Source organism: Stenella coeruleoalba (assembly GCF_951394435.1).
Source record: "Stenella coeruleoalba genome assembly, chromosome: 2".
Lineage (NCBI taxonomy): Eukaryota > Metazoa > Chordata > Mammalia > Artiodactyla > Delphinidae > Stenella > Stenella coeruleoalba.
Window position 1 is genome coordinate 164,001,243 of NC_137147.1, and position 12,947 is coordinate 164,014,189.

The window sequence follows — 12,947 nt, forward strand, 5'->3', positions numbered from 1 at the left end:
ATATATTGCAAAATGATCGCCATCGTAAGTGTAGTTAACATCTATCACCTCACGCAGTTACACATCCTTTTGTTCTTATGATGAGAACTTTTAAGATCTACTCTTTTAGCAACTTTCAAATATACAATACAGTATTGTTAGCTATAGTCACCATGCCGTACATTACATCCCCAGGACTTATTTATTTTATAACTGGAAGTTTGTACCTCTTGACCCCCTTTAGCCATTTCATGCATCCCTACCCCTGCCTCTGGCAACCCCAAATCTCTTCTGTGTATCTGTGATTTCATGTTTTTTGTTTTTTGATTCCACACATAGATGAGACATACAGCTATCTGTCTTCCTCTGTCTGACTTATTTCACTTAGCACTCAAGTTCCATCCATGTTGTCAAAAATGGCAAGATTTCCTTTTCGGGGGATAGTTTCTTATCAAAGAAGAAAGAAGACAATTATTAATACTGTAGTATCAGAAAAGGATAGTGACAAAGTACATTTTCTAGGTGCAGATGTTTAAAAATCAAAACATGCATAGAATTATATAATTCTTAACAAATTTCTTTTAAAAGCAGTACAAGAAAATTACATATTATTCTATCTTTCAGTTCAAACACTCAAACTTATTTTTGGCTTTGCTTTTTTATAACTCTCAACGTCCTTTCATTCAGTCTCATAAAAGCAGAATAAACTTAATTTTGCATCCTTCAAGTAAATGTATGTGTAGTGGATCTGGGTGACATCTTTGTTCATATCTTTCCCAGTTTCCCCCAGTTTAGCTGGTATTAGTTGCCTTGTCAATAATCTCTCTCTCTCTCTCTCTCTTTTTTTTTTTTTTTGGTCAGCATAAATTTCCTTTAATAATCCCTCCATTTCCAGTAGGATTTCATTTTGAGGTTTAACGTATCAAGCCAGTATAAAGTTTTACAGTTTTAGTAATTCTGGATTCCGAGTCCTTTAAGATGAAAATGGATGTGCAAAGTTTACTTAAGAAATTTCATTTTCTTCGTTTGTAACATCTAAGTCTTCATCCTCTTCATCATCATCTTCTGCTTGTTGATCCTTTCTTAGTCGACAGGTGGATACCTGTCCTGTTCCAGATGCACACTTAGCTGACACTGATCTCTGAAGACGTGACTTTGAATTTGCTCTTATGATATCTAAATGGGATGAACAATCTGGTGGATACAGAGAATTTCAGAAAACTCTAAATCTTCTTCACCAATCTTTTGTGTATTTTGGTAGGTAGTAGTGGAGACGTCTAAGCTTTGCCGTGAAATAACATTTCGATAGTGATAAATTCTGAAAATATAGTCTTTATACTCTTTGTTTTCTGCTTTTCAAAATTGTCAGTAGTTTCCTCCAGATGACGAGTTGTTCTAGTAGCATACATTGTAGCTCTTTGTAATCCAGCTTCTTTTTAAAAAATTAATTAATTTATGTTTGGTTGCATTGGGTCTTCATTGCTGTGCGCGGGGTTTCTCTAGTTGCGGCAAGGGGGGCTACTCTCTGTTGCGGTGTGCGGGCTTCTCATTGCGGTGGCTTCTCTTGTTGCGGAGCACAGGTTCTAGGCGTGCGGGCTTCAGTAGTTGTGGCACACGGGCTTCAGTAGTTGTGGCACACGGGCTTCAGTAGTTGTGGCACACGGGCTCAGTAGTTGTGGCTTGCGGGCTCAGCAGTTGTGGCTCGTGGGCTCTAGAGCGCAGGTTCAGTAGTTGTGGTGCACGGGCTTCATTGCTCTGCAGCATGTGGGATCTTCCGGACCAGGGCTTGAACCCGTGTCCCCTGCAGTGGCAGGTGGATTCTTAACCACTGTGCCACCAGGGAAGTCTCTGTAATTCAGTTTCTGCCTGTGAAATAACATGTCAATCAGATGGGTTTCTCTGACGTGTTCTTTCTGAGTTAACTGTTTAGCTCCTCAATTCTTTGCCGTTAATGTTGCTTTGAGGTCATCTGCTTTCATTTTTACAGTGGTTCTGTAACCGAAAGTGGGGTCCAGCTGCTTGCTGCTCAAAAGTCATTATAAAGAGGCCAGTCTGGTGGAAAGGAAACTTTTGCTTTATTTTGAATGCCGGCAACCGGTGGGGAGGACGGACGCCTATCCAAAGGCCGACTCCCCCCACTGACAGTCAGAGGGCAAGAGCTTTTATAGGTGCAGGGAGGGGGTTACATGCAGAAGCAGCACAGTCAGCTCTGACCGTCATCTTGACATTGATCATCGGTGGTCTGATCAGCGTCATCTTGATTGTTTTAGGTACAGTTAATCTTTAATTCCAGGGTTGGTTTGTTTCCATTTCTTTGAGGCCGATTCTCGGAATTGTGGCAGCTTATGTCATGACTACAGTCTGGTCATCATGTAGTTAACTTCTTCCACCTGGTGGGGTTTTCAGTACCTATAAGACAGCTCACAGGATATGGCGCAGAATGTGATCTATGGCCCTTGAGGAGGAACCAAAGGTCCTTGACTTTGCTTAATGACTCAACTATTATAATCTGGTCTCCTTTGACTGTTTTCCTTTGTTTCTGCATTTCTCACTTCTCGGATTAAGCTTATTCTTTGGCTAATGTTTTTCCACAGACAAAAGGCAGGCTGAGGACATGGGGGGCACAGGGTCCTGCTCCCTTCCACTTCCAGAAGCTTGCAAAGGTTCGACTACTTCGGCTTCAACTCTTTCAGCCTCTGCTTGTCGATAATCCTGAAGTTTGGCAAACTCATCAGCCAAGTTTTTCAGGCCCTGCTTTAAATTTGGGGTCTCCATAGAGGCTCACGCGTTGATGTCATTCCCCAGGAGGTCTGCTCTGTCTCCGCACATAAGCAGCAGCGATCTGGCACAAAACGTTTCTCGTCCCAGTTTTCCAAGCTATGCCTCCACATCTGGCCTCGCGTGTGGTGGGAGACCCCGGGCTGGGGCCCGACCACAGGGGCTCCGAGGTGCCCAGGCATGCGCGGCGGACGCGAGAGCCCTTCAATGATCTCTTAAATTCAAGCAGATTTGGGGTCCAAGTTCGAAAGCAGGATAATGCTGATTTTTCACAGCATAACATGCTTTGTATTTTCTTTCCCATCTGGCTTTTGAAAAACTGCTGAAGTCTTCCAACAAGACCTATTCAGGCAATTGTATAAACCAAGGCATAACCAGTCCTTGATTTACAGACAGCTGCTGATGCAATAAGCACTGATTAACGGCCAAGGGCTGTGTCAGGAAATTGCTCACTCCCCTTCCATGTCTGTCTGTGTCCATCACTGCTGGGGATGCTCAGACCTGAATCTCCCTGCTGCTGGGGATGCCTGGTGCTTTATCTCCCTCAACTCAACCTGGAGACTCTTTGAAAGAGACTCTCTGCAGAAAGAATGTCCCCACTCCCACCGTTGGCCTCCCTGGGAAATACCCACTGTGTTCTTGGTCCCAGGAACCAAAACTTGTAGCCTGTCTCCAGGACCTTGGGAGTGCATGGCAGCAAGGTTGTAGGGTCTGCTCCATCGGGAACAGGGCTGGGAGCGCTGGCAGGGCTAGAACCCTGTGCAGGGGTCTGGGCAGGCCTTGGTACCTGGGAGAGGGTGCCCTTTAGCATCAGTGAATTGGCTCCAGATGGGAATGTGGGCCAAGGTGTCAACAGGTCTTCTGAGTTTTCAAGAGAAGCCCCAAATCTCCTAACTCAAGAAAAGGTCAACATGCTGTCGGGGACAACAAAAATCTGTCTGGGGCTCCTATGCCCATTTGTGATCTGGCGTGCATCTGCATTAGGGTCGGGGAACAGAGCCTCGATTTTGAGCAAAGTTGCTATGTGAAAACTCATTAGAAGTTTCAGAAAATCAACCGTCAAATGAACTTCTGGAACACAGCCCTGTAAGTGATAATCCAGACATGTGTACCGTTACTTTACATGCTGTGTTTCCACTGCCTCCCTAAGTCTTTGTAATAATTCAATACAATACAGGAAACCAAGGTTCTTGGACTTGCCCAATAACACATGACCTTCAACAGGCAGAGGCAAGCTCGGATCAGATCTCTTTACTGCAGTCTCACACTTTCTACCACACCTGGCTGCTGGAAGGGCACCTTAGCATTCACTGCAAAGAAGTCACGCCTGACTGTGGAGCACATAAGCAATGAAATATATGGTCAGAGATGAGTTTTATGTGGATTCATGTCTTTTAGTCAAGAATTATGAATCCAACTTCATGAAGAGTAAAATATATTGTCGAAAGCAAAATTTTTTAACAACTGACTCCAAGAACCAGTTTGTCTAAATAGCTATAATTTAGTAATGATTTGATTTTAAAACCCCAAGTTAAAATTTCAGTGTGTCTCAGAATCGCCCATTGTTCTGAGAAGCAAATCATTTAAAAATACAGTTAACTCTCTTTTATTCTACTCTACGAAATTAAACATACCTCAAGCAAGGACTCCTTGTTCTTCGCATTCATTTTCTCGTTTGTTTCCTTGCTTTCTTTTTTTCCTCTGTTATCCAAGTAAAAATTCTAAATAAAATAGTAAAAGGTCAGATCAGTAAGTGTTCATTACCATGGTAGCCACTGCACGGAACTCGCAGTCTTGCTGGAGAGAGGAGACATACCTGGAGGAAGTAAACTGTCGACCACAGTGTATGGTCTCTGTCAATCAAGTGCTTATGGAGGGACTTGCTAAGTGCTGACCACTGCTGGTCAGAAGTAACACCTTCCCTTCCTCCCAGAGTGCACATTCAATGAAGAAACAAGCAAAGAGAGAGACCACTAGCAAAGGATACAATGTCATTTAATTGTTAAATTCCATGGTCTAGAACATGAGTCAAATGCTGGAAGCTGGGAGACCCCAGTGCCCTTGGAAGAGCCCAGAACTGGAGGATGGTAGAGCCTGTGTCCCATGTCCCAGGCCTTTGATCACCATGTAGGATCCCAAGGCCTTGAGGACTAGAGATTCTGGCTTATCTAGAGAAGCATGAAACTGGATTTTTATAAGCATTGGCAACTAATTTTAATTTTTAAAAACCACATGGGTCAATCACAACATAAAGTTTGCTACTTGGCAACTTCTAAGGACAGAGAGAAGCAGAAAGGGCATTTCTGGAAAGAGAACCAGCTTAGCAAAAGAAAGAAAGACCACAGTTTAGAAGCACTCACGATTTTGGGGGAGTACCTATTACATGCCAGATCCTCAGCCAGACGCTTTGCAAACACCCCCCCAATTCTAACAGCAAGGCTGTGAGGTAAGTGACAGTACCCCCATTTTACAGGTTAGGAAACCGAGGCTCAGCAAGGTTAAACAGCTAGGGCACTGCACCCTGAATGAACACCAGGGGCTGAGTGTGTATGATGTGTGTGCCCTTACCACCACACCACACTACTCATGAAATTGAAGGTCAGTGAAGTTCAAGGGCAGAGAGACTAAACCTACTCTAATTCCAGCAGCTCCCGACTCAGGGAAGCAGGACCCTCGCCCTCTCCCGTGATTACCTCTTTGGAACATCTGTTTGTGGATTGTGTCAGGCGTGACCACTGCCACAGTCAAAGTATTTAGCACTTTTATGTGGAAATGTAGAGTCTGTAAGATAGTGCCTGAAAAAAATGTATTAAAACTAGAACGTATACTCCTGGTGCATAGTGACTAAATTAAGGACCCTCCTGAGTCTAAACACAAATGTTTATTGACACGATGGGGGTGTTTCTCCAAGTGTGATCCCCAGACCACCTTGATGCCCCATGAAATGCATGTTCCTGGACTCCCAACCTACGGAACCGGAATCTCAGGGGGCCTGGGAATCTACACTCCAACACACTTCCTGGATGATTTTTACTTACACTGAAGTTTGAGAACAGAGTGTATTGGACAGAGAGGAAGCAAACCGCAGGCAAATAAAATTTGCAGAATTAGGAGATTTCCTAGAAATACAGTGCATAACAATGGCAACTTGCTAACTTAAACAGAGGAAATAAATCAAGTACAACTCCTTCCATAATTCTTATTGAATTATCTTTTAATATGTTTTTTTTTTCTTTTTTTTGCTCTACGTGGGCCTCTCACTGTTGTGGCCTCTCCCGTTGCGGAGCACAGGCTCCGGACGCGCAGGCTTAGCGGCCATGGCTCACGCACCCAGCCGCTCCGCGGCATGTGGGATCTTCCCGGACCGGGGCACGAACCCGTGTCCCCTGCATCGGCAGGCGGACTCTCAACCACTGCGCCACCAGGGAAGCCCTAATGTGTTTTTAAAGAAACTTTTACGTGTTATTTGAAAGGACAGCATAGTGTGAATTAGTGTGATTACTCTATAGGGCTTGGAAACGATTCTAATTTTACGTGTTTGGCTTGAGGACGGTGACTAATGTAATATGTAACGTATGCCACCTGCCAGAACTCTACACTGAGGCCTTACAGGTATGCTTGTCATTTCATCCTCACAGGAACTCCACAGTGTAGGTGCGATTGCTGTTTCACAGATAAGGAAACAGAAGGATTAAGTGATTTGCCCAAGGACAATTAGTGCCAGAGCTTTGAGTTTTTCATGACTTTTCTGAGCATTAAAATGCTCTAAACACCATAGGAGAGAACCCAGTATGACAGTGTGGATGGGCTTAATACCACTGAACTGCACACTTAAAAGTGGTTAAAATGGTAAATTCTATGTGTATTTTATGTGTATTTTGCCAAAAACAAACAAACAAAAAGTGATGACCTAGTTGAGAGTGAATGCAGAGTGTGCTCCTAGCAAGCACACTTGCTTTAGGGCCCTAGAAAAAGTGTGAGCCTGTATGAGTTGAAAGAATGGACAGAGACCGTGAGGGAGACTCCAGGGCATGTGTGTTTCATCATCATCTGGGAAAAGGAGGGCACGTGTCGCCCTCTGCAGGACAAATGAAGGAAGAGCCTTTCTAAACATGAAGGGTCTCATTTTATGAAGTTATCGTGGAGGGTCAGGACGTAGCCGTGTCTTCTCTGAGACCCCTCTCACTTTTTCGGCTTCTGAATACCTTTTTTTCCCCTTCCAAGTGATAGTGCTATATTGTGTTTTTGTTTTAATGAAAATGCAAAAAACACAAAGAAAATCCAAGCTGGAGCTCACGCAGGGCAGTCCTTAGAAAGGATGGATTGCTCTTGGGTAAGAATTTGGAGTGCTCCGTAGCAAGCAGCAGAATTCAAAAGTTAATTATCTGTTGGGGACAATCTGAGCAGAACAGTAAGGGAACTTTAAAATGGGAAATGAGACTTTCAGTGACAGCCTGCCTCTTTTTCTCACAGCTTCTGAAAATGCAAGATTTGAGAGCAGCAGGATAGGACAGAAACAGCAAATATGTTTCATTTTTAATATCGCCTTTCTGGAATAAAGAGTAAATCAAATAAACACTTATCAATCCACGAGTAAATATTTGTGAGTGCCCTTTGCATGTAAAATATCACTGTTCTTAAGAATCTTTCTATCACACTGAAAAGATAAATATAAGTAGACGGCTATATATCTGTAGATGGGGGAACCATATAAGACACTGCATAAATGCAAAATGAGCTAAGTTCTATAGGTTTTCAGGGAGGAAGAACTCACTGTGAACCGAGATGATTAAGACTTACAGAGGAGGTCAAAGTTGGAACTTTGCCTTGAGAGATGTTCATATTCAGGTAGGGGAAAAGGAATAAAGAGAGCGTGCAGGGCAGGAGGAAAAGCATGGAAAAAGGCCCAGAGTTAGATAAATATTGGGGCTCTTTGAAGCAACCTAAATGTCCATCGACAGATGAATGGATAAAGATGTGATATATATTTATACAATGGAATACGACTCAGCCATCAAAAGAATGAAATAATGCCATTTGCAACAACATGGATGGACCTAGAGATTATCATACTAAGTGAAGTCAGACAGAGAAAGGCAAATATCATATGGTATCACTTATTTGTGGAATCTAAAGAAAAGGATACAAATGAACTTATTTACGAAACAGAAATAGACTCACAGACATAGAAAACAAACTTATGGTTACTAAAGGGGATGGGGGGCTGAGTGGGACAGATAAAGTAGTAGTCTGGGATTAACATCCACCCAGAACTATATATAAAATAGGTAAACAAGGACCTACTGTATAGCACAGGGAACTCTACTCAACATCTTATAATAACCTGTAATGGAAAATAATCTGAAAAAATATACGTACCTATGTATGTATAACTGAATCACTTTGCTGTACACCTGAAACTAACACAACACTATAAATGAACTATACTTCAATTTAAAAAAAATACTGGGTGCCTTTGGAGCACCTGTGAACAAGCAGCCTGGCTAGAGCTGGGGTACACCTGATGAAGACCTGACCATCACTCCCAATTCTTCTCTTCCGCCCTGGGTCAGAATTCACCGATGCCCGTCATCTAGTGATGACTGTGCAGTGTCTCCCCCGAGAATGGCCGGAGCTCATTTCCTTGCCCCCCTATGTTGGGTCTGGCCACGTGACTTGCTTCGGCCAACAGAACGTGGGTGGAAGGGACAGCGCCTCCATCTGAGCAGAGGACCTGAGAGGCGGCGTTGTGTGTTTCCACTCATTCTCCGGCGCGCTCGCCTTTCACCAGGAGAGTGTGTCAAGGTGGCTGCTGGTCCGAGGACGAGAAGAGGCACGTGGAACTCCCTGGATCTGACGCACATTCTGGAGCCGTGGACAGAGGACCCGACGACCTGCAGGCCCCAGACAGAGGAAACACCTGCTACTCTAAGCCACTGGGATTCTGAGGTTGTGTTCATGTCTCCAACCCTGACTGATACACATGCCCACACTGGTTGCTCAGGGGCTCTGGGGCACTGAAGTCAAGAGCAGACTTTCTTTTAAAATAGGAGCCTCTCCTGGAGGCCGTAAATGTGACGCCTGTATGATTTTCCTTCCAGCTGGGCCTGGTCCCGGATGGTCAGAGATGAACCTTGGCAGGACAGGGAGGTTGGAAAAGAGGAGGGACGCCATGAGGTCATTTTCCCCCACAGTGGCTGGTACCCTTCTACACCCGAGGGGAAGTGTGACATTGTGGTTCTCTCTCTGCTCCTCACTCGTGCAACCAAATAAACCATCACCACCACCAAATTTTGGTTAAGAAACAACAAACGGAATGAAAATTGCCTGAAATATCAATAGTGATGATTGTCGGAATGTGTGGATGATTTAACTTTCCTTTCTTCTACTTTTCAGTTTTTTTCCCAATAAACTGATATTAATTTTGAAGTCAGAAACATAAAGGATGTTACTAAAAGAAATGAACAGCTGTACAGCAAGCAGGCGACCTTACATTAATATGTTTTCCCAATACCTTCTCTGAAAATGAGATTCTTCGGGCTCCTAGCAAGAACAGCCAATGTTAACACCAGGGTTTGTCTCCCTCTCCAGACACAGACCTCAGGCCTCACGCATCTCTTTTGGTTTCGGGCCCCCACTGGTCTTTGCCAGTGAGAGCTGTATGTCAACGCAGCTGGGAAAACAAAACTCTTTGGGTTACGGCTGAGTTTCATTTGTTCATCTGAACATCTGGCACTCTTTTAGGATGAGCAGACCATCCTGTGATTACAGTCAACTGGGAAGAGGAACTTTCCTAACGCCAACCAGACTGAGAAACTAGGAGAAACTCAGCTGCTTCGTCAACAAAGTTGCTTTAATTAGGACAGTAAGGTTCTACTGCCCCAACCTACTTTACCCCAAAGAGGCGGGACCACGTGGGCAAAAGGGTCCCTGTCCTGACTCCATGCTTTAGAGGGTCCCTACTCTGCCCCTAACCTCAGGGTATTTCTATTCCCCTACACTGTGAACCTAAAACTGCTCTTAAAAATAGTCTATTATCTGGACTTCCCTCATGGCGCAGTGGTTAAGAATCCGCCTGCCAATGCAGGGGACACGGGTTCAAGCCCTGGTGCAGGAAGATCCCACATGCTGTGGAGCAACTAAGCCCACGCGCCCCAACTACTGAGCCTGCGCTCTAGAGCACGCAAGCCACAACTAGTGAACCCATGCGCCACAACTACTGAAGCCTGCATGCTTAGAGCCCGTGCTCCGCAACAGGAGAAGCCATCACAGTGAGAAGCCCGCGCACCGCAATGAAGAGTAGCCCCCCTCGCCGCAACTAGAGAAAGCCTGCGCCCAGCAACGAAGACCCAACGCAGCCAAAAATAAATTAGTTAATTTATGTTAAAAAAATAGTCTATTAAAAAAAAGCTTACTCGTGTGCTTTGTAAACGGATGCTGCCGGGAATCAAATGGCGTGGAACTGCATTTCGGTCCCACTGGCTGGCTTATTAAAATGCCAGAACTGATAACACGCTGGACACTGCATTCTCGGCATCTATTTAAACTTGCGATGAAAAGTTCTGAAACATTTTTTTGCATGTCAACATACAAATGTGTGAGGCGGTACATCACTTCTCAAACTCGTTCTAGGGGGTTTGCAAGCACAAAAGTTTGATCTTCATTCATAGAGGCAGGCTTCCTAGAGGTCAGCCATAAGGGGCTGTGTGGGAAGAGAGTAAGGGGGTCACTGAGAAGGAGGGCGAGGACACAGCTTGTGGAGGGACAGAGGGACAGGAGCTAGAGGTCCGAGGGAGATCCGGAGCAAAGATGCTCTCGACTGTGGTCCCCACAATATTCCTTTCCAGTGCCAGCCCGCGAAGCCTGGTCATGCTTCCATGAGATGCCTCTGTATCCTTTCAAGAATCATGTTAAAAAGTTCCAGGTAGAGCAGTTTCTCACGACCAAGCGATCCCCAGCGCCAGTTATGGAAATGTCTGCACACCCAGGAGTCAGCAGTAGCTCTGAAGAACCACTGATAGTCTTGGATCCTCTTCAAGGTTCACGAGTGAGACTCCTATGTGGTTCCTTCCTCTTGGGCATGAAGCTAAACCAGTGATGTCCCGAAGTAGCTATTCAATGGGTGGGGTGTAACAGCAGCCAGCAGGAGAATTCATGACTCTGCTTTTCCTCCTTTAAAAATGAGGTGATCTGGGACTTCCCTGGTGGCCCAGTGCTTAAGAATCCGCCTGCCAATGTAGGGGACACGGGTTCAAGCCGTGGTCTGGGAAGATCCCACATGCTGTGCAGCAACTAAGCGCGTGTGCCACAACTACTGAGCATGTGTGCCACAACTACTGAGTCCGTGTGAGTCTGTGTGCCACAGCTGCTGAGGTCCGCGCGCCTAGAGCCCGTGCTCTGCAATGAGAGAAGCCACTGCAATGAGAGGCCCGTGCACGCAACAAGGAGTGGCCCCCGCTTGTTGCAACTGGAGAAAGCCCTCACACAGCAACGAAGATGCAACACAGCCAAAAATAAATGAATAAAATAAATAAAATTTTTTAAAAGGTTTAAAATTTTTTTTTAATTTAAAAAATTAAAAAAAATAAAAATGAAGTGATCTGCTATTACCTCTCTAAGTATAGACCAGTCATCCTGGGGAAATTCCTTCCTAATTAAGCATCTTTTGGTCCACAAATTTGCAGGATCTGGTTTCTCTCCATCACCTTATTACAGATAACTTTTGTTAAATTAATTAGACAAGGAGGCCACTGGACTGCGGGGACTCCAGTGCCGGGCAGCCTACGTAAGCAAACCCAAATCTAAGCCTCAAGGTTACAAAAAACCGAAACCTAAGGGCATCCGATCACAAACAGTTACCTAGGCTACAATCAAATAATTTCCTTTCTTGGTTTCTGTACCTTCTCTCTGTAAGTCTCTCCCCTGGTTCTTAGCTGAGGAGTGCTCCTAATGACTTCTGATTTGGTTCTGCCGGATTCGAATCGAATTTTGTTCAAATAAACTCTTAAATTTTTTTAATATGCTTCAGTTTATCTTTTCTTATAGGTGACCGCTGAATTTCGGTTGGCATCAAATGACTTGACTTTTATATATAACGTCGCGATATTGCAAGCGGTTTTCATGCTGGATTTAACCTTGCAAGGTGGGAAGTACAGCCGTATCACATTGTACAAATAGAAACGCTGAATTCAGGTGTCATCAGAAAGCCTGCTAAGACCACACAGTCAGCAGGTGACACTTGAGACACAGGTGAACAACATCACTTTTCAAGTCATGGGTGGAGGCGGTGCTTTGCATGTGTGCCTGCAAAGCACACCACTGATGTCCCCAAATCTTTATTGATGGTTGTTTCTAATATTTGAGCTCAAAACCCCCCTTTGCATTCATTTTACTGCCGCCTGCCTAGACTTATCCCCGCAGGTAAGTAGTTTGTAAGAGAATCCTATTAAGTACTAAGGATTTCAGTGTTGTAAAATTTCATGAAATTTTACATAATTTTGTATGGTTTAGTAATTTTCCAGGAGAACTGATACTCTGGGCCACAGAAGCTCTTTCTCAGTCAAGCTGCAAATACTAATCCGTATTTTACATAACAAACAGGCTATGGGGAGGCCAAGAACAGACTGACTTTGGAGTCATGAATGCAGATTCCAAGGAGAAAGACAGAATCTGAACTCTCAAGCACTCCAGGGATCTACACCTGCAGACCTATGAGAGCAGGCACCACTGTCTCTAAGGGCGCAGAGGATGTCATTTACCATGTAAAACAATGTGACTGTCAGCACACGGTTCTTCAGGAATGGTGGCCCAGGCCAGGCCTATTCATCCACTATTACAGAGACAGTAAAAGAATAAATGGGGGCTTATTCTGATCCGGGCCTCTGGCAATCAGTTTCTTCTCATTGTGGGAAACTGAGTCAGTGTAGTAACTTCTGAATCAGTTGTTTCCATTTGTGGTATCATCCTGCTAGCCGTATTCAATTTACCTTGTCTGAGGACATCCTCAGTCACTACCAATTTCATTCCAGGTTTCCTATAGTCTTGAGAGCTCTGAACAGAAGACTCAACCTATGGAAACCACTCATCAAAGTCCCCAATGAGTCTTAAGATCAAACAAAGGCTTCCTTTCTATCTTTGATCTCAGTTTTCTCATCTGTAAAGAGGAATAGCAATATATCCTTCTTATAGTT

General features: G+C 44.4%; 1 protein-coding gene and 1 pseudogene across 3 annotated transcripts in view; both read right to left on the reverse strand.

Annotated features, from left to right (window-relative positions):
- Positions 1-12,947, reverse strand: part of APBB1IP (amyloid beta precursor protein binding family B member 1 interacting protein) — a 102,909-nt gene that overhangs the window by 25,569 nt on the left and 64,393 nt on the right. For both annotated transcript variants that reach the window (XM_079907674.1, XM_079907675.1), the window contains exon 8: positions 4,392-4,478. In XM_079907674.1, the coding sequence (XP_079763800.1) occupies positions 4,392-4,478 (87 nt within the window). The remainder of the gene's footprint in view (positions 1-4,391; positions 4,479-12,947) is intronic.
- Positions 569-3,040, reverse strand: LOC307181867 (CBY1-interacting BAR domain-containing protein 1-like; annotated as a pseudogene). Its single transcript has 2 exons — positions 2,625-3,040; positions 569-1,411 (listed from the first exon to the last, which is right to left on the reverse strand). The product of its transcript is annotated as a CBY1-interacting BAR domain-containing protein 1-like (transcript).